This window comes from Trichoplax adhaerens, genomic scaffold (assembly GCF_000150275.1).
Source record: "Trichoplax adhaerens TRIADscaffold_4 genomic scaffold, whole genome shotgun sequence".
Taxonomy (NCBI): Eukaryota; Metazoa; Placozoa; class Uniplacotomia; order Trichoplacea; family Trichoplacidae; genus Trichoplax; species Trichoplax adhaerens.
Genome location: NW_002060946.1, coordinates 7,850,011 through 7,873,498, shown reverse-complemented (window position 1 = coordinate 7,873,498; position 23,488 = coordinate 7,850,011). Strand labels below are relative to the sequence as shown.

Genomic DNA, 23,488 nt, shown 5'->3' with positions numbered 1-23,488 from the left:
TAATCACCGCACAGTATCAAATTAAATGAATGCGTTTTACTTTCTATTAACTTCAAATCGCGATATATTTCGTTGAATTTTCGCGTGTTTCGCTTGTTTTTATAAGTTTTCCTTTATGTGATACGTCAAGTTATCACCCGTTGATATAAATAAACAAAGTTAAAATCTTTTACGAATGGCCCATCTTTTCTTCAAATATGATTGATTGATTGGTACAATTAGTGATTATCCATGTAGGATTGAAAATCTTCACCTATTTTCTATGCGTCAATGGAGATCGATTATCATATGTACTGTAATCGATATCAGACTAAGACCAGTTGCAGAGCTCTTCTTACTCTAAATAATTGATTTTCAAGATACCACTACTGTATTAAGCCTTTATTTTCATCCGTATCAGGAATCAATATAAATGAATTAGCGTTTGAGTATGGAAAAATAATTTTACCATCGATCTCATCTAATTTTTGATAAAGCTAACCTAGAATAGTAGGAGAAATTACGCTGATTGAAAAAGTAAAATCTCATGTTTAACGTTCAATTGATTGGATTGGAAGATTATTGATGATATTCGATACGAATGGAAATGGTGACCACAATATTGCATTCTATTAAGCTTTGGGGTCTAATTACATTGCCAAATTAACAGGAGCACCCCCCTCTCATACGAGCATTTTGCTGGTATCAAATATACTTCAGAATTCGATCCCATCTACCCAATCGAGCGGAATATCCTACTTCTCTACAGCAAATTGCTGCCGATATCATTTACAATACTGTACAATTTGCGACTCTACTCTACCTCACCCTCCTAAAATAGTGCGAGGCAACAGTAAATAAATAAATTAAATCGTTTCAGGTCATGAATTAAAGTACTGTCCATTATGACTAGCTCAACTTCCTGTCACTTCGCTACTTTACTCTACCTTACCGTCCTAAAACAGTGCAAGCCAGCGCATGGCGACATCGAACAGTAAATAAGTTAAATCGTTTCATGTCATGAATTAAATTACTGTTCATTATGACTAGCTTAACGTCCTGCCACTTGGCTGACGGAGGCATTACCCTTCATATTTGTAGTTTTTTTTGGAATACCAAATCTAGTCGTACGTTAACAAGTTAACGTATCATAGAAGAGGGGTTCCGGCAGCCTCATCATGCTATAAAGTGTAGGATTTTTACTGTATAATTTACGACTTTACTCTACCTTACCCTCCTAAAACAGTGTGAGGCATCAGTAAATAAGTAAATTAAATCGCTTCATGTCATGAATTAAACTACTGCTCATTATAACTAGCTTAACGTCCGGCCACTTGGCTGACGGAAGCATTACCCTTCATATTTGTAGTTTCTTTTGGAATACCAAATCTAGTCGTACATTAACAAGTTAACGAACGTATCAATTTTAGAAGAGGGGTACCGGCAGCCTCATCATGCTATAAAGTATAGGATTTTTACTGTACAATTTGCGACTTTACTCTACCTTACCCTCCTAAAACAGTGTGAGGCATCAGTAAATAAGTAAATTAAATCGCTTCATGGCATGAATTAAATTACTGTTCATTATAACTAGCTTAACGTCCTTCCACTTGGCTGACGGAGGCATTACCCTTCATATTTGTAGTTTTTTTTGGAATACCAAATCTAGTCGTATGTTAACAAGTTAAAGTATCATAGAAGAGGGGTACCGGCAGCCTCATCATGCTATAAAGTGTAGGATTTTTACTGTATAATTTACGACTTTACTCTACCTTACCCTCCTAAAACAGTGTGAGGCATCAGTAAATAAGTAAATTAAATCGCTTCATGTCATGAATTAAATTATTGCTCATTATAACTAGCTTAACGTCCTGCCACTTGGCTGACGGAGACATTGCCCTTCATATTTGTAGTTTCTTTTGGAATACCAAATCTAGTCGTACATTAACAAGTTAACGAACGTATCAATTTTAGAAGAGGGGTACCGGCAGCCTCATCATGCTATAAAGTGTAGGATTTTTATTGTATAATTTACGACTTTACTCTACCTTACCCTCCTAAAACAGTGTAAGGCATCAGTAAATAAGTAAATTAAATCGCTTCATGTCATGAATTAAATTACTGCTCATTATAACTAGCTTAACGTCCTGCCACTTGGCTGACGGAGACATCGCCGTTCATATTTGTAGTTCATATTTGTAGTGGAATCCCACCAAGTCTAGTCGTAGAGTGCTAGCTATGCTTACAGTACATTGACAAGTTAACGTACTATAAAAGAGGGGGTACCGGTAGCCTCATCATGGTATAAAGTGTAGTATTTTTACGTTGGTTTCAGCAATATTTTTTCCCTTTTTCTACAGTACGTCTGATTCGTCTGAAAAATAAAATACTGTACAGTACAGTACTGTACATAGTGTACTGGACCGTACCGTAAAGTACCGTAAAGTACCGTAAAGTACCGTAAAGTACAGTACTGTACAGTACAGTACTGCACAGTGTACAGTGTACAGTGTACAGTAGAACAGTACTACTGTACAGTACAGTAGAATAGAAAGGACTCCAAAATTAGTGCTGAATCCTGGATGAGATCAGCAAACATGGCTACAGAGAAAGTGTTCGATTTAATGAAAAAGAAGGAAGCCATCGAAGCAGAAATTGATCAATGGTCTGACGTTTTACAATCGGTAAGAGAAATCATTGAGTTGATGCAGATTTAATAGCAATGAACAAACCTTCTATTCGAGTGTTGATACTGATTAATGGGTAGTGCAGATTTTGCATTAAAGTAGCTACAACAGTCAATCACATGAATTATAATGAATGTGAAATTAAGAATTTACCTTACCTACTGTATACGTGCATATTCAAGCAAAGAAATGTGGGAATGAATGAACCATTAGTCGATTCTCAGGGATACCCACGAGCCGACATCGATGTATACACCGTTAGGAAAGCCAGGCAAAGGATTATTTGTATGTTTCTACTGTAGATGAATTTCGGAGATAATCGCAATGCCTTTTCCTTTGGCAAAATGGAGCTAAATCAGGCTTATTCCATGAATTCCATAGGTTTACAGAATGATCACAAAGCTGCTATGAAAGAGATTGAAAGTGGATTACATCAAATTCATGCTGATGCCAGAAATTCTACATTGGAAAAGCCATCTGAAGATACAGTCAACGAAATAGGTTTGAGAATTGAAGCCGTCTGATGACATTGGTCTAACAGTTAATTCATAATTTTCATAGCAACATGCTATGCGTCGTACATAATTGATTATAATTAATCAATTAATTAATGTGCTGCATATCAAAAATTGTTATAGATCAAGCCATTATTAGTTTTGCCATTACAGATTTTGTAGCTGATGGATCTCCAGCAGCAGAAGCTGTAAGTTATTTTTTATTTATACGGCCATCTTTAAGTTTTATATATGGATGGATTCATTTTATGTTATCAGTTTATCTGTAAATTCTTCTATTTAATCGATCGCTTGCTAAATGTAATTTTGTATTATGTATTCCTAAAACATAGCCAAGTAATGGCTGTATCTAAGTCCGATGTTCGCCGTGTTTCATTTTTATATATTATAAAGTGCATTGTCAAGACTAAGAATTCGAAATATTTGAAGGCCATAGGGTCTATTCATGCTGTGCCTGTCGTAGCATTTCTTCATGATTATTTTATCAATCAATTAAATTGTAATATTAAGGCTAATAACAAGATGGCTAATGATATATGATAGTATCAAAATTTTAAATTGTAAATGCGTACTGCAGTTTTTCATAAAATTGCTATACTTTGATATTCATTCTATCGTTAATTAATAGAAACGAAATTGTTAAATTCGTTTATATTCTAGGGTTTGGAAAAAGGGGACGAAATTTGCTGTTTTGGCACCGTAAATGCTGAGAATTTTAGATCTTTACAAGATGTTGGTTACATCGTCAAGCATAGTGAACAGGTCAGTAGTTGTAAACTGTATAACTTTGACTGTGCACTGTAAAGTGATTTCTTGCAGTGTATGAATGATTTTATTCCAGTCGTCTTTGTTTATCGATTACCAACGTGTATTACAACTTTCTCCACATATATATTAGAAAGAAGTAAAAGTTATCATTAGAAGAATGCAAAAGCTACTGAAATTAACAATTACACCTCGAGTGTGGTCTGGCAGAGGATTATTAGGGTAACATAAATCGAAATGATGACTTTAGTATAATTTAACGTACTTCAAAGCTACTTGGTCGATTCGGCGGAATAGTATATAATAACTACTTGAATTCGCTTGTTATTGCAGGTGTAACATATTGCCTATTAGTAAAGATCGACCGTGAAGGGGCCATGAATTTAATAGCTTTTTTTGTAAGAAATCTTCATCCCTACGACGATGTCCTCCGAGAACTTATTTGAAGAAATGCAAAATTATAATGACTTGTGCAGTAATAGTGCCGCTATTTATATTACTTGCGGTGTGTTATGAAGATTTTTTCTGTAAATAAACTAATCGACTAATAGCTCTCCAACTCCTCCGCTGTCTTATTTAGGAACCAATTCGTAGTAAAGGAATAATTCAATCTTAGCTAAAGTTTACCACACTCCGTAAACAACGTTGATCTAAATATACTTGCTTATATATTAGGAAATAGTACAACTACGAACTATGTAATAATGAGTGGTTAGTTAGTTTATCTCTTAGCCCGATATCTCGGTCCTCTACACTACATTATAATTATTCTTATTTCTATAGTTGAAACAATTACTAAACCTGCTTAGCTTTTGATGGATAGTGTTTGAAAAAAGCGCTATAGCTGCAGAAGTTTATATGGTCTTTGCTACAAGTGATTTCAAATTAGCGTCTTGAAATGTTGTCCGAGCATACGATATTTCTTGTTATCAGTTTTATAGTCTAAAGAATTTTTATGTATAATTAGTAAACAACTGCAGTAGTGTGTTCCCCAGATTATTTTGCGGTACCACAGAACAAAGGTGTCTTATATTATATTTTATCTGCTCTGTCCGTACAATTCGCACATAGTAAGTTCAAAAAGTACTGGAAACATGGAAATTTTCTCAAATAGTGCATATAGTGCTATTATTAATATTCATAAGTTAATTTCGAAATATCTATTAGCGAATACTGTGGCTCAGTCCTAAGATAAATATATTCGCATTAAATGAATGCATCTTTTAAATGTACATTTTAAAGATGACATCTTATAAAGAACAAGATCTGTCAATCATTCTTTTGATCTTAATAACAAGATTTTATTTTTGTAATAATTAGTGACATAATTTTTAAGCGGTTACATGAATGTGTTCTGTCTGGTATAACGATAGAAACCGATCATTTCTTGATTTTTTTTAATATCGCCCTTTGTAGTGCAGCTTTAACATTTATTGTAATCGTTAATCAAATGCTTTCATTATTTAGAGGATTAGGAAACTACTCAAAAGTAATAAATTAAAGCAAATTTATAATGCTTACATGTGTAGATTAATTTTTTGTTTTATGGTTATAGTATACGATCATCGAAGACGTATGATTTTAGATCGATCATTTTTAAAGCATGATGAGCCAAATTAATGCCTTAAATAAATTTTATTATGCTAGAGTTAGACTAGGAGGCAACACTTTATTATTAATTAAACACCAAATGATTCAGCACATTGTTAATAAGTACCGTATGATAAAGGTATTGCCATATGCAGCTGTTTAATTTCATATTTTGCAATATATTCTATTGTACTCGGAAATTAAATAGTAGTATATGTTCTATGATCCCTTGAATGGTCCCATTACATTATAGCCAGATAGCCACAATGGTGCAAATAAATTTTGTGAATATTTGTTCTCGTAGGAAGTGGAATAAAGATTTAGTAAAACTGTGATGAACGTAACGGTAATCCAGAGGACATTCTAGTTCTTAAATAATTTAGTTTAGATGAAAAGATCTTGATATGAAACTCGCCCAATTTTAAATTCGTATTTTGGCTGCATCAGCAATAGTTATTGCTGTCCAGCAATTAAATACCTTGATAGTAATCCTGGTTCATCGAATTGCACACGTAATAGGTCTTGATTGAAGCGAAAAAGTTTGTACAGTTATTCTTTTATATGCTATTTCAGCATTATGATGGAACATTACAGATCTAGCATGAGTCCAAGTTTTCGAAAAGAGTAAAAGATTTTACATCTATTGCATGGAAGGGGCAAAAATTATCGTTTAGCAAGTTCAATTCGATATTATTTAAAAGAACAATAGTAATTTCACTTCGCGTGTGTTCGAGCGCTTTTGCTAGACCGTTGTTTTAATTACTATGATTAAAATAGGCTAAAGGATTAGTAATGTATAACATGTACTGCTAAGACTTGAAAAGAGTGCTAGATTTATCAGCAACAATGAAATGCTATATGAGTTATGGCAAATTTATTTCTCTTAGGTTCGCTTATTCGAATTCAGTTGATTTGATGGTCATAGGATCAGTTAAATTTCATGGAAATATTCTTGGTTGGATTACCAGTATGCTCCGAACTAGACATACTTCGACCGGCTTTAAATATTTGTCTACAACATATGATTGATATAAACTTGACCCTACTCTTAAAGCTAACATACACGATAGGATTAATTGCGCAGTTTAAATAAGAAATAATATGGCAAATAGTTAACGCTAAACGAAAGTCTTTCGTTAAGGGATTAAGCGGCCCAAATATTGCCAAGAAAAAGCAAATATGCAGGGGTAACCAGCTAAGGACGAAAACCAATAAAATAATCAATAGCATAGTAACGACCCGACGATTTGTTTCAGTGGTCATACGCCCGTTGATAGTTAAGATTGTTTTATGTCGATGGACTTGTAAGTGATACATAATTAAAATGTATAAGCCACCAGTGAACATTAATGGTAACCAAAATAAGCAGCCAAAAACGAATATTACGTAAATTTTATTTCCTAAGATAGGATCAGGTAAGAAATGATGACTACATTGAGGATGATTCGGAAATGTTTTATCGTCGTAAATTGCAAATACCATGTTAGGAACAGTAACAGCAATGGCTATTAAAAAAATACCAATGCTAATTAGGGCAGCCCTTGCGGTCGATAACTTTGGCTTCATGGGATAGACTACCGCACGATAGCGTTCAGCTGCAATTGTGACGATGGTAAAGACAGATCCGGAGGCAAAAATGGTAGGCATGTAATACAGAATATAGCATAATACTCGACCAAAAGGCCACCATAATAATAAATCTTCTACTAAAGTTACTGGCATAGTTATAGTAATGATGAGGATATCATAAAGAGCCAAAGTCATTAAGAAAATATTCATAGTTTTACGAACTTTTTTCTGTGTATGATCGATCGTCGATCGAATCAATACAATATTGCCATACAAGCCAGTAATAAAGATAAGTACTGCAACAATGGCCACTATGACATACATGACATGTCCAAGCGGAGGAATGGGAAAAAGTGGTGGTTTTGAAATGTTCTGAATTTGATGACACAATTCCAGTTTTCCTCCAGAGCGCGTTCTATTAGCATTAAATTGTAATTCATCTTGGTTTGTAGCATTTGAACAAGGCATGATAGTATATTTAGAATTGATGGTAATGTTAGGACTGAATAGTTTTATAATAAGAAAGATAATGATAAGTTTATTATAACAATAAACAAAACCAAGATTTCTACGTGCGATTTAATATAAGCGGTATATAATTGACAATTTCAATCGCTATCATTTAAAGCTAGGAGTAAAAGTTCAAGAAATTGCAATGAAGGGTAAACCGCAAGCAATATGATTATTTTTTTTATTATCTTTAAATTGTGTGCCTTCAAAATAAGAACGAAAGTTGGATAGTAGTCGGCTGGGTTCACAGATTTTTGATACTGTAAGGATATCTTTGATGGGAGAAATTTGATAAAAATTGCTGACCGCTGACTTATTCCAAATGACAATTATTACAATTCCGCTCCCGTATATATTCAATTCAATCATAATACGGCATGAAATGTAATTAAACTAATAGAATAAAATGAAATAATATTAATATCAATAAAGATACTTGTATCTATTCTATTATCAGTATGTAATCTCATAAAATCTTTGTGATGTTAAGGTGTTCAACTATTGATAAAATGTAATTAACAATATCATAATAGAATAAGATAAGATTCCTAACAATTAATTCCTCAATTTCAATATTTTAGATTAAAGTAAAGAATAATATAATCCTAATTTAATCAATATTAAAGCTAAAGAGACAGGATAATGTCGACTATTATGGATGTATCGATGTCAATAATAGTGACCAAAGTACTCTTATATCAATCCGAAATAATTGTTATTCGTATTTATTATATCGAAGCATAAAATTTTCTAAGAATAGTGCCTGTAGATGAAACGATGAAATGGATATTACAGAAAAATCTCTATGTAACGTAGGTTTTAGATTTTAAGCGTAAAACTATTAGATATCTTATTTTTTATTTGTTTACCATGAATTGCAAGTAACTAATACCACTTCTTTTGTCGAATTGCTACTTGTTAAGGTTAGTTCTGATGCAGTAAGCAATTAAATGTGCAAAGAATAGAAAAATTATACAGAGACGCAAAGTCTGCAGGCCAAATAATACATATAAAAGATAGTAAGCTAAAATAGGAAGAACGGTTACGGAAACTTAAAGGTAGATTATTTAATAAATAGCGACGTCAATCACTGTAATTATTCATGAGGAGAATTTCAAAACACACTTTGGAGTATAATTGTAAAAACGATTGCTTACTTTAATCATCATAGGATATTTCTATAGCCTCCTGAAAAGAGGAAATTTTGATCTTTGATTTGACTTTCACTATCCGATCTAGAGAAGATGCTAAATATCAAAACTACAATAGTACATCGCAAAAGTATGATTAAATACGGATTGAAAGTAAAAGGCTTAACTATTTATTAACTTATAAAGTTTCAGAGAATGAAAGCGACTTGGTATAATAAAAATGATATTTTAGGTTTATGATCAGTTGAATCATTATTATAGTCCACTTGTGTAAAAAGATAATTTTTCTGTAATGATTACTAGGTCATTAAGTGATCACAATAACTTTTCAATTATATCTCGCGTATCTGCTTTACGTATTAGAAATCATCCTGTAAATGTATTAAGTAATAAGAAATTTATGTCTAATTTTGATAATCCTTTTTTATTAGCTCATATTGGTTGTTTTGAATGAAGTATATATTATAATCTCGAATATTATATCATGCGGATGATACAATGCTTTTTACATCCGGTTTTTCTGTTCTATACCGAAACGGTTACCTTTGCTTCATTTTCAACATGTAGCAAACGCTATAGTAGGGCTTTTATCTATAAAATATAGGACATGTTTACATGATATTTAATAATATAATTGTGGAAGAGTTAATTCTGATATTATGGCATTTTAGTATTCTATTGAATTATTAATATGAGCTGATGATGTTACAGATTTAAAGTGTCAATATTTATGATCGGTGTTTACGTGTTGTTGATAGGAAATGTGTGGTTGGGAATCGATACACCTGTCTTTTAAGAGGACGCAAATAGCTTATTCTGTATTATTGCTAAGGGTATACTAGCATTACCATTATTAGTTTAAACCAGTACATATAGTACACATGTCTTCCTACTTTTACCTTCGTTAATAATGTATGATTATTGAAAATTTTTGCAACCGGTAACGTTAGTATCAGACTAGACGAATGGCAGGTGCTTGAATTGATTGTTATCATAATTATAATAAGTAAAACGTTACCTTTAAAAACAAAAATGTGCTAAATTGAACTATATTATTTTAAGATAATACGCTTATTGGATAACTATGAGTGGATAAAAAATGAGGATCTATGTTATAGTATTTTTACATACATTTTCTTACATGCTACTTCCATTCTGTACTCATACGTTCTTACCTTACGATTATATAAACTGATTTATGCTTATAGGTTTATATTAACTATAAATGTGCCTTATGTTATGTTACAGTTTTCCTAATAAATTTTACATTATCTGCACATTATACGAGGTTTACTACCTGACTCAAGCAGTATTACGAATCACATACATAACAAGTGTGTATTGATATACCTATAAATAACATATAATAAGATTGCTGATGTATACAGATATAGTTTGAACTGATATTTATTATATCTTTAATAGAATAATCAACTAATTCCTGTTTATCACGTTCTGTAATAGTTACATAATTAGTATGTTACCTTCTTCCTATATATGGCTAAATATCACGATGTTATCACGTCAGGCGTATATAGATGTAGTTATGGTACTATATTAAGGTTATCTATATATGTATTCTCATGTTGCCATACTTGGCATGATAGTCTATTTGTAATGACTAAACTAGGGAAACCTTTCTGTTAGTGATGATCTTGTGATCTACGTCAGTAGATCAAAGGTCACAATAAAGAAAGTATATAAACTCTTCGTTTTAACAATAAAGTTAGTTCTTCAACTTAATTACTGGGTCTCCTTGCTGAGTGCAGATCTAGTACTTGTTACAAAATTTGGAAGTTGTAACACTGTTCTTATTACTTATAGCTTTTATCTTAATTACAGTTCTTTAAGCAATATCAGTTTTAAGTTTAATCATGTAGTCATCATTACTTATTCACTCCTCTAACCACTGAAATAAATATTCGAGCCATAATTAAAAAATAATACCGTTAATCATTTTGTTATACTTTACTTATGTAATAGCTTCGCTACAACTGCATCTAAGTTTCACATTTTATAAAATTACTGTGATATTTGACCGTTCATATTTGTGACGGTATATAAATGCTTAATCTCAAAATATATATCATTACCGGGAACAGTTGAAAGCTAGCAGTCATGGCCGTAAATATCGGTATGTGGTATAAATAGTACATACGCCTAGAGTACTTGAGCCATATTATCATCAACTACTGTCAACTAAATAGTTTATTCTGCCAATCTGTTATTACCATTAACTAGTTGCGTTTTTGCAATAGGACTAAGGTCAAACAGATTTGGTTTGAATTAAAATCATAGTCAATCGTTGTTCAGTAATACAGTATATGTAAGCTGCACAATCTAAATCGTTCCAGAACAGACATTTCCCACCGTGTTTCGGAGTATTGTATAGATATTAAGGCCATACGACACATATGAAAATATTGAAATTATTCCGCACGAGTCAGAAATGCTTGATAAGCTTATAATGAATATTACAATCTGAGAAGAAATCGTAGCTTAACATTCGTGTTATTTGTTGCTTATAATTATTTTGTTATTAGGAAGTATTTCTAAACAGTTGGTTCAAATAGCGGATACATTTATCAAGCCATTTCATCGTCAGCTACTATTAAGTACTTTAAATTCTGGCTCAATATACTATAGCAGTTTAGCTAAAACTATTTCAGCGTTGTTTTCCACGTTTTCAGCTGGTGATTAATATCCTAAAGATATTTCTTTCGGTACCCTATTGTTAACTTTAATACATAATATAAATATTTTTTCGATTTTCGATTACTCTTTCGGTATATAAGCTGACGATCAAAATCAGATCGTCATATTACTTATGAAGCGTTAAAGTAATAAAATCAGTCTCTTGAGAAGTTTACTCGAATTCGTAACTATTTAAATGTAAAGTTTAAAAAAACTAGCAACACACGATTATTATAGCTTATTGAACTGGAAAGTTTCCATGCGAAAAAAAATTTTATCTTTTATTTTTATTGAAAAGATCTGTTATTAAATCAACATTACAGGTAAAATTCATTATACAATCCTGTACCGAGCCTAAAAAATTTACCTACATAATTTTCTACATGCAAAAATAATACGAGGGATGGAAGGTATGTGATCTATATTAATAACTTGCTACCGTTTCCGAAATATTACTAGGATTGTGGGTTTGAAACTAACATAAGTTAATGTTGTTGAATAATTGATAGAAAATCTGCTATTGATTCAACATCAGACTTACAAACGTCGTTCAGTAACCCAGTAGGTTACCTATAAGAATCTACAATCAAACAGACAATTACATCATTGGTCGCGAGTTAGCTGTGAAGATACTATCTACTGTATTATCTTCTACTGCTGCATAGAAAGGAAACAAAGAGTACGAATTATCCTAGAAACTAATATCTATGAAGAATTTTATGGCCAAAGAAATTTAGGAATCAAAGGAACAATCTTTTGGAATAAAGTTCGCTTATTCAATACCGTATAATGTATTGGTGTGACAGATTCGGAATGTTTTACTTAATTGCGTCTTCTATCTATCTTGATATTCTCTACAGGAAGAGTGAAGTAACTAATTAGGCTAGCATATTAACCATAAAAGTGGATCATAGAGAAGAGCTTCAAACGTAATATATAAGATTGGGTATTACAAAACGTAATGACCATTGTAAAACTATATGTATGCAATTGTATAGATAAAAAAAATTATTTACTTTATCATAAATATGCGTTGCAGATATGTACTTATTACTGCCAGCTTCAATCATACCATGTGATTTTGTTTTTGCTCTGTTAAATGAATCGGCTATCGCTTCAAAGGAGAGCAGCTTCCACGCAGCAAAAAATTTAGAAAAGATCACGTCGGAAAATCTCCATTTTTTCGAGCTATACATATACTTAAAGTATCTCAAGATACGTATTATTCTAATTAGACGATCTATGAATCGTATGTTCATTCCACCACAGCAGATAATTTCTGACCTCATCAAGTGTTATAGGAAAGTAAAAAAGCAAGCTGATTGCAAGGTGACTGACTCTCTGACTAAAGAGCCACGGCAACAATTCGAACAGAACCGCTAATAAAGTATCGAGAACTACGTATCAATCAATTCAAGATAGCGCTGTGATACATCCAAAGATTTTAGAAATTATTAACCAAAATACTTCTACGACAACATCGATATAGAGAAAAGTCTTTTATTTAAGGCTATTATAACTAATTCGAAAGTGAATGGTACCAAGATCTGTTTTATTTTAGGCCATACATAACTTTCTACAGAATTAAGCAGTAAAAATGACATATTGGATACTGCCAAAACTTTGGACGAGCGCTTCTCCAATACAAATATTAAGGCATATCAATTCCGTGGTAGCCATTCTGTAACATAATGTATATTAGCGACGCTATACCTACAGTATATAGAAATGTTGTAGTTTATGCATTAAAGTAGAGATAAACTCTATAGATCTTCAGTTAATGGACTGTATAGCTGCTTAAATTCATTTAAACTTTGTAAGTAATTATCCGCATCTATTTTGAATTTTTACTATTTGGTTCTTAAGAGTAAAATTCAAAGTCATTTAAGCGGCATTGACTACAATTTATCATGTTTTCGACGCCTGATATTCGTGGTGCTATATTCGAACTTGGTCTACAGCTTACTCAATTTATTTAATCATAATTTTATTAATCAGTCAATTTACTTAAATTCTAAATTTTATATTATTGGATATATAAATATCAAATTCGAATAAACTCATTGTGAAAATTGTTGCCGGGTGTTGGTTTTACTCATCATATGTGCCTGCGATTACAGTTGTGATTCAGTATTTGACTGAAATTTTACAAACTTGCATAGTGCTTAAAATCTTTTAGAAATAATATCGTTGTGTATAAGACAAATTTAAAATTAGACGTTTGATTGCTAAATTCGAAAGGAATTCGGTTACTTGAAGCTTGAATTAGTGTACGACTTTGACGCTTATGCAAGAATAAATCTGACACAATAGCTATATAGTTTCGATTATTGTACCGTTAGTACTTTGAATATAACAGCCATTATTTGTATAAAAAGAGAAAAATATGCACTTCTCAAAGCCATCTTGAATTAATGTCGAAAATAAGAACAATTAAGAAATGAATTTAACCAATGAAATCAATAGCTAACCTTATATAACCCTTCATAATTATATTTCAATCGATTGCGCACCCGTTTAATTTTATAAACTGGCTTTGATAATAACTAATTGTAAATTTGCATAACATATATAGTAAGATTTTGTCTAGATAGCCTGGTTCTACCGCAGTTGCAGACTGTTTATTCTGATGTTTAAATTCAATTTGTCAAACGCGACAATTGTAAAACTTTATATTTTTTACAAATTTTGAATGCTGTACTGTACTTAGTTTGATTAAATGACTGTTCCCTCTTTACCGGCTTTGACAAGAATCAGATATAAATCTATTGTGCGTTAAAGAATTATTCTGCGACTGATATATGCTAAATAAAATAGCAGGAGATTGGAACACCTGTGTGGAACGGATGTTTAATGAACACGAATTTCTTTGATCAACAAAGATGCTGACAGAAATCAGTTGGCAATTGTCTTCAAGTCATATTTCCTTTTCACAGCATAAAATATTTTATGCGCTTTGAGAATTCTCTGACGTTTAGCATATCATTATCCTCGAAGGAGCGATAATTTAACAATAATTTTACATTTTTCATGTTCTGGTACAATTATTCTTCCTACTCATTGAGTCTTTAGACACTAGAAAGGAAATAGTTTTTGCATATGCTTCGGAAGAAAGAAAATATATTTGAACGAACGTATCTATTTAATTTTAATAAATCTCGATCTCTAGTTATGTATTAAACTAAATTTCATAAAAAAGATTTATTAGCTTACTCTTTCAATTGTAAAATATAACTACAATATCAGATAATAATTGCTGTGTAAATATAAGTTCATATATTGATCTATTTAATAATTTATAGATTAATAATAAACATAAAACAAATTGCAACTTACTTCTCCCAGACTTGTGATTTAAAAATCAGTATTAGAAATCAGATGCTTACATCTAGACTAACATGCAAAGGTGATCTTTATTCTATCTGTTGTTAGCGATGGATGAGTCGTCGCTAAAAAAGAAGGATAAGTATCTCAAAATTTTAATACCATCACTAATTGAATAGGGGGAAAAATAGCAAAATTCTAAATGAGATATCCTACTTATTAAGGCCGGATTTATTGAATTTAGGAGTCGTTATTGTAATAGAATTTCTAATGTACTATAATACCCGCAGTTGCAAAATCAGCAAAAGTTCATGAGATATCGTATCTATAACTAATTTTATAAATGCTTTATAATATCAAAATAATTTGAGCTATATTATTGTAAATAGTTTTGTCCAGATTTCTTTAAGAAGTTTTTTGCTATCAAGATATAAAAACTGATAATGAGACCTTTGCAGAAATTGTAATTTTCTGCATTGTTGTTTTATGTCGTAGTTATAGTATCATGAAACGTAATTTATACACTTAATAAAAATTTTATTATTTAAATTTCAATCAATCTTAAGCCATATTCAAGTTGTATCACACTCCATTCTGAACAAAATGTTCATTCGCTAGGAGAACAACATTGCAGACATGGTTCTGAACTTTTCACTATAAGCCTAAAAATTATCTTTCTCGCTATTTAGAGTAGGAATTTGTATGTCTCGATTTCAGTAAGATTCGATAGAACGTAATTTTTCAACGTAAAACCTCAGTTTTATCAAACCGAATAGAACAAAAAATTCGTATTTAATTAAAACTCTTACGATAACAATTAGATCCAGTATACGAGTCTACAATATGATATCAAAATTTTTAATATTTTCACCATTAGTTACCGATACTTTATTAGAATGCCGTAGATAATTTCTAAGCTCTTTATTGGATAAGCCAAATTGGTAGCCTCTTAATGGAATAAACAAGTACAACTTCCTTTCATATTTACAGAAGGAATGTATGAGTTAAGGTCTCCTCGTATAGAAATTTGTAAATGTTTTACTAAAGCTGCTTAAATCAACCACCAAGGGTTATGTACTCGTAGTAGCATAGTTTCAGAAATATTCATATTTTTATTGTCGTATTCTAGAGATGCTGAATTGAAAATCAGATCTTGAATATCGCATTTATAATCTACCAAAGCTTCATCGAATAACAACAGTCACAGTTCACAGCAGTCTGAGTTACAGAACTCCTGATCTTCAATTATTGCTCGCTCACCTACATTAAAACAGAAGCTACTATTATGAATAGTAACGTATTTTCACTGTCGTATTATTTAAAATGCCTGTAAGTGTAATCGTAATCAACACTTAATGAGAAATTTGAAGATTCCTTCCTTACTGATTATATGAAAATTGACTAATATTACATTACGATAAGTTTAATCAGAAAATAATCGAGTTTGATTCCTCACGGGTTCGAGAACACTTTAATCCTGAAAATTAGGTTTTGTTTTCTAGCGCACAAATATGGTTGCTATAAAATTACATACAGAACTTAGGATTAACTTATGTCATATTGTTATTAAAGGTTGATATTAGGACACGTCTAAAGTAAATAGGTGATTTAAATTAAGTAATTTTTTCGTTTACCAAGACTATAAAAGCAAACCAAGGACTTCACATATAATTCAAATTCGAGAATAAGCGATCATTATTTGATCTGCAAGTTAGCCATAAAAAATACACGATAGATAAAACTCACGATAAGTAAAGCCATTAGATTTCACTTTATGAGCCTACTATACTCTTTTACTATTTATTACTTAATGTGCTTTTTATCTTTCAGTATAGCACCAAGGTATTTGTAACAGTTCCCTAATTTAATCTTATACTGTACTTAAGGGTGAAGCATTTATATCGAAACATCAGCATTTACGGTAGAACAATATTTATGAAAAATTATATTGTCACAGTATATAAGCTCAGATCACTGATTTAGAACGTTACCATTAGATATTAAAGGCACATTCTTCGGTGTTACTGACATTTATGGTTTAGTAAATATGATTTTATTTTGATCGTAAGCACGCTAACACCCACAAAATAACTTAATTCTGCGGTACAAGACTTTATCATGTCGTTAATCATGTCAAAGCTCTACTGCAAAGTTAACCTTCACATGGAATAGATATTATTATGCTAAGAATTAGTAAATGGTAAAAGAAAAATTGAATTTATTGTGCTGCTAAATGGCTTTCTTTAAGCGTAAACTATTATTATCTATATGATCGTACGTTATTAAGGATGAGGAAAAATTTGCATATTTTATTTAAATGAAAAATACCGATAGCTAATATCCATTAATGATGACATAGCAACGATTTAACGGGAACATGATATTTATTTGCTGCAAATTATGCCTATTATTTATTTGCTAATGTGCCTAATAGATATCAGCACATACATGATTCTCCTAAGAATAATATATTATTCAAAATTAAATTTTTACTGAAAACATTGACGAACAAAAGCTAAAGAGTTTTAATTAATGATGATCGACTAAATATCTAATATCGGACAGGCTATCATTAATGTCTTAGTCAAGTGGATTAGTAAAGTTAGTAAGAAAATGGCAGGAAAGTAAAATGGTTACTGAAGGAGAAAACTTAAAAATGCACAGTATTTGGGATCGTACAATTCTTACACACTTAATATTTTAATAAAGTCGTTATAGTTGAAGATTATTTAATTTCTATTCTTATATTTGTAATATGCTATTACTGTATTAGTGATGGTTATAATTTTTTAAGAAAGTTCTACTATAAATTGCATAGACGATCGGATTAATGATGCTGTTGCTGTAGCTTATTAAATGGCTAGTTGTATAGATCATACGAAACGTTTTGATATGATCCGATGAAATTTTACTAAAAGCAGCGACGATGAAGCATGCAAAAAGTGGTAACCAGGTCAAGATAAAAGTTGTGACGATTAAAACTAACATTTGGGTGCTTTGTTTCGCTGCGGTGTTATAAATATTTTGCGCTAACGTTGAATCAAATATTCGATGTCTAACTTTATTAAGTGAATAAATAAGGCCACCATAAAGGAATAGGATTGTTATAAATGGAATAATTAATACGATCATTGTTAGAAATAAAACATAACTGACGTTAGCTACGAAAGGATCTGGCGAAAATATCACTCCACATTGAGGAAAATTAGTATCGTCCAAATAACGAGTATATAAACAACATGGTAACATGCATAGAAAAGATAGGCAAAATATTATAAATATAACTATGAGCTTCTTTAATTTTGTGAAAGTTAAGAACGTAAAAATTGTTCTTATACTCCTATAACGATCTAAAGCTATAGCTACCATGGTGAAAACTGAGCCACAAGCGAATAACACAGGAAGATTAAAATTTATATAGCAAGCTGTGCGTCCAAATGGCCATTTTAGCGTTAAATCGTAGGTCAAAGTTTGAGGCATTGAAATTAACACCACCAATACATCGTAACACGATAGTGATGCTACTAAATAGTGGAATGTTGACTGCATCCTACCATTGCTGTTTTTCATTATAATGTAGATCACCAAGATATTGCCAACCAGTCCACCCAAAAAAATGATTGTAGCTACAGTGATGATAATCACATAGAAGTAAAGTGGAAAAAAGCTTTCTTCCACGGGAGACGAAGTTGAAAAGATATAAAGTGTAGTAGTATGACTGTTGTTCATATTATCCATCATTGGCTAAAGTACTATCATTTTTAAGTAGATTGCAATATTCAAATCAACGCAGCACAGTTATGATAGAGTGTGTTTACTTGAAGGATGATGTTTCGGTTCGATAACAGGTACACTTAACTTTGAAAAATTGTTAAACCTATTACAACTTGATCAATGAAGAATTTAGAAATTGTTTATAAATGTATCTGAGTAAAGGTGAAACATTTGCACTTACAATCCAGTAATTTTATTATAAAGAATAGTAAAATATTGCATAAAGAATTGAAAACCTACAGAAACTAGACAAGGTTAAATTATTTCTAATTTTTTCTACATAAAACAGAAATTATACGAAATATAATTATTATCATTGTCTTTGAAGGTATTATTATCCAGTTAATTATTCTATTAGCCATAATTACAATAACATAGTTCTCGATTTAAGAATATGCTGTTATCACTTGTCCAACCCGATCGTCTGGCTATTTAATTAGCGTTAATATGCCTTAATAAAATAACTATAATTTGAATTGATGAGTTTAAATATGACATTGTCATTATTATGACTGCCGACATTTAATATGTGCATGACAGTTGAATTTTTTTATAATGCATTGAATGAATATTGATTATAATACCTGCAATTTTACTAATAGTTATTAAAAATGCTATCCATAATAAACTTTTTGGATCGTATGCTATTCCAGTACGATATGATGTATCAAAGGTTGATGGTAAATATTATTTTAGATTATATTGTTTTGAGCTTTAGCAGTATCGGTAACACTGCTGAATAGAGTTTTCATATAATGCATGCATTTCTATTGAATTAAAGTCACATAGGCACGTTAATTTAATAGTTGCATAGGTTGCTTTAGGTATTGTATTGAAAAATACACAAAGCAAGAATGCTATGAAGTAGATGTAATCAATGCGCCTATGCATTTTTATAATAATTATTTTAAATTTAAATAAGAAAGTTATTGTGACTGTTCAACAAAAAAAAACAGAAAAAGTATTTGTTAGAAATGTTAGCAACACTCTCATTCGGTTTCATTCAAGTACAGTATATGCTCCTTATCCAAAACAGACGGAGTTATATGTGCTGTTATAGTAGCAGGCGTTGAACAAAGATGGCAATGTTCCCATAAGAGGTTACTCACCGTAAGATCTGTATCTTAAACTATCGACTGTAACGTGTTACTTTAAGTAGAGCCTAAATTAAGAATATAATATACAAGAGTCCTATTACGCAGCTGAGTATTATAGCTGATAATATTAATAATTAATGTACGACAAAGATGTACAAATCCACAAAAGCAGAACTTGAAAATAAATTAGGGTAACGAATGTAAATGAAAATTTATATAGCAACTTTCAAGAAACACAATGAATATAATCAATTATTACCATCACATTGAAATTTTCAGAAAAGGAATCTATTAAAGAGATTAGATTTATTGCATGTGAGAAAATGCACGGAAAAGAAAGCCTTATTACTATTAATTAAAGGCTATGAAAACATTCAGGATGGGCACAATGATTTGAATGAGACCGTGCTCAAAATTTAACAGTCAAAATAAGATAGATCTGCTTCTGGCAAAATTTTGGTGATCAATGAGAACCAATCAATGTAGCAAATTAGAAAATTACCAATAGATGGTAAGTAGAAATTAATTACCATGATTAAAGAGACAAATGACAATCTTTATTGGAGTTAAGAAATTTAAAATTAATAAAAAATTCTAATGGTAAATTCATTGCTGCTTTGGTATATACGATAAATGGTGTGACAGTGTTATATGTTGCATAAGAGTAGAAATAGCTATGTTAGGATAATTCTGTTAGCCTATCCTTATTTAGCTAACTTCTAATTTGGATATACTGTGTTTTAATATAGCACTGAATTTTTATGATAGTGACACATATACACGTACTGAAATTAATAGTTATAATAGGGAATGCAAATCATCTACTTACACTTCGAATCATTGTGATTGTAATTTACTTATGGTAGATTGTAAATTATCGTGGAAATGTTCCATGATAGGACATATCGTAATCTGACTATTCTGTATTAGTCACCAGATGTCTATGTTCGTAAATACTGCTGTCTGCATTAAGGAGCAGTAGCTATAATTAATATCTAGTTCAGTAAATGATTCCAAAGTTAATCGTACTAACTGTGACTCATGAACTATAGAGGAATAGTATATAAATGCAGTATATTGTGTAATAAAGTGGATTCTCAAACTTGGTGTTTAACGTAAAATACGAGGCGCCTAAGTCTTAGTGTAGTCTGCTAGTAGAGTAAAAGTGTTTTTGATAGAGCAGATATCGTTCCTTAATACGTGGTTCAAGGAATTGACTTATTGATCGTGCATTACGTTATCTTGTTGCAAAGCTGTTTTGTGACAAATGGTATGAAAGAATCAATTCTAGACGATTTTACCTTTGAATTAGCTAACTATCTGTACGCTTAAACTGCAGTAATTGCTTTGAATTATATACCAAATTATGTTTCTGATCCTTTTAAACTTATCAAATAGAAACTGTTTCATACTGTATTATCAATGGAATTGGATAGACGAGGAAAAATCAAAACGCAACTTTTTCATAAAAATTTAGAGGATTGGAAGCAAGATATTTAACAAGCAAATATAATAGGCTTGACGTTTAACCTGATGGCCGATTCATTAATAAGTATTAAATCAAAGTGGTGCATAACTGAACATACTAGCATTTGATAATTAGATCATTTCACCCTCATCATGTACTGTACATCATACAAATCTGTTATGATTTTGATAGTGCCTGTAGTCAGTAACTCGAGTTAGGTGTTTATTGAACTGTGAGCGCAAATAGTCAGAGTGAGTCATAATCCCCGTCGGGCTTTTAAGGCATCGAATATCGATCATAAGAGAATCATTAAAGTCAACCATATAGCCAAATATCTAGAAATATAGATGCAAAGGTGATATATTTACCCCTAAATCGCTACCAACGACTTAATTTGCTTTTTTTTATTAATAGTATGTACGGTAATCAGCTCTGATTACTGCTAAACTGACTATTTTTATTAAACTTTACTGTGAGTAGTGATGTAACTCATTGCAACCGTTGCATGATCAAGAATTCTAAAATATTGATTAATTACCGTAATTTATACTTGATATTGCCTGTGAGTGCTAAAGGTATTTGCAGTGGAAAAAAATTAATGTAGCTGCAAACTAATAAATAGGAGATTAAAAACTGCCGATGATATTAGATATCAACATTTAGGAGGTTAGAGTGATTAAAAATTTCGTTTAAGTAACTGATTACAGAACTATTTTCTCCTTTTTTTCCAATCGCTTTTATCAATACTCATTAACCCTGGAATAAATAAAAAATTTGTAGACAGCTCATTAAATTCACCTTTATTGGTATCACTCATGATCATAAGCATAAATCGGTATCAAAAATGATTTATTTAAATTAATATAATAGATTCAAACTGTTTCTACAATTACTAAAGATATTAATTGTAACCTGGACATAATTTTATAGACTAGAAAACAAGGCAATTTGATGTCCTTATTTATATTAAATTCATCGAAACCATAGCAGCTAAATTAAACATTATTAATATTCTTAACCGAAAAAATCGTAACTTGTATGTTCATTTTACTATACTTCATATAAAAAAATTTTCATGTTTCCTATACTTTCTCATTTGATTTATATATATAATTGTATTCTGTGAATTATGACTTTATGAAGACCCAGAAAAATTCAATTCTTTTAGATTACTTTTTGATTGACATCATTCATTTATTAAGAAATTGCGTTTCTATTTACTTTTTGTAATAATAGAATTCTTAGCTATATAGTATTAAAAATATTTTGCAGTTCTTTAATAGAAATCTTTAACTCATCTAATCAGTTTTATAACAATTTAGCGTAGATAGGAGTAGATATTCGTATCTTATCTTGGAATAGCAATGTATTTATAAGCATATATTTGTGCAAATATATGCTATATACATATACAATATATGCTATATACATATACAATATATGCTATATACGGTGGCATATTCTGTCTGAACTTGTTATTATAACACAGCGTATAGCCTTTATATATATTGAATATAGCACTAAACTAAAGTAGCTCACCTAGAGGAAAAATAACTATGTTGAACTACCTTAATTGTGGCATGATTATCGATAGATAAAGAATATTGGTACATATTAGTATGTTGCCTGGGAAATCAGATAATATATAGTTTTTATTGAAGATAAAGATGCTGACTGTAGGATTTGGTACACAAAAATACATATACAGAACAAAGAAGCCTACAATATTACGTAATGAATAAATGAAAGGTCAAATTAGCTACGTTTGCAGTGAGTACGAAAATTTTAAGCATATTTTGATTCGATTTAACTTTATATAAATCACAAAAAGGAATAATTCAATTTACTCTGTAGTAACCAAATCTAGTTATCTTAATTGACAGCCGGGAAAGTTTAAAATTAAGGCATAGATTAATTGTGAAAGCGCCGAAGCAGAAGGAAGCAAATTCTTTCTTCTTGAATTAAAAAGCGTTAACGGATCAAAAAATTAATAACTAGTTACTTACTATCACATTGAAAAAACTAGTCTAGCAAAACTGTGTAGTTCTCTTGTTGTTAGCCGGTAGAACTGTGCCGCCATTAAGATGCTTGATTTTGCTTTCATTGATATTTCGCTAAAGAATGAAAATTTTTAATTGCTCTCAAATTAGTAAAGTTATGAATCATGTAAGCTTAGTCAGATTATATTCTAGAGTCTACGGATAACTAAACTAACGATCAAATCATAAGTAAGTCGGTTTAATCAGCGACTGCAGTAAACATTACAGAAATGAAACACTAAGAAAACCTACTAATATCTAGCAGTCAAGACTTAAATAAAGCATTTGGGTTTATATTGTAGTTATATTCCAAGTTAAGGTATAAA

General features: G+C 31.0%; 3 protein-coding genes across 3 annotated transcripts; 1 reads left to right on the top strand and 2 right to left on the bottom strand.

Annotated features, from left to right (window-relative positions):
* Positions 1-2,576: 2,576 nt before the first annotated feature.
* Positions 2,577-4,172, top strand: TRIADDRAFT_24455 (uncharacterized protein; the record flags this gene model as incomplete). Its single annotated transcript, XM_002112203.1, has 6 exons — positions 2,577-2,663; positions 2,849-2,951; positions 3,048-3,167; positions 3,305-3,369; positions 3,842-3,943; positions 4,080-4,172. The coding sequence occupies 6 exons, from the start codon at positions 2,577-2,579 to the stop codon at positions 4,170-4,172; spliced, it is 570 nt and encodes a 189-aa protein (XP_002112239.1).
* Positions 4,173-6,586: 2,414 nt separating this feature from the next.
* Positions 6,587-7,423, bottom strand: TRIADDRAFT_15366 (uncharacterized protein; the record flags this gene model as incomplete). Its single annotated transcript, XM_002111690.1, has 1 exon — positions 6,587-7,423. A coding segment is annotated over one exon (837 nt), but the record flags the coding sequence as incomplete, so codon positions are not given.
* Positions 7,424-17,553: 10,130 nt separating this feature from the next.
* TRIADDRAFT_23413 (uncharacterized protein) lies at positions 17,554-18,513 on the bottom strand (the record flags this gene model as incomplete). Its single annotated transcript, XM_002111689.1, has 1 exon — positions 17,554-18,513. One exon carries the CDS (start codon positions 18,511-18,513, stop codon positions 17,554-17,556), a length of 960 nt encoding a protein of 319 aa, XP_002111725.1.
* Positions 18,514-23,488: the final 4,975 nt, after the last annotated feature.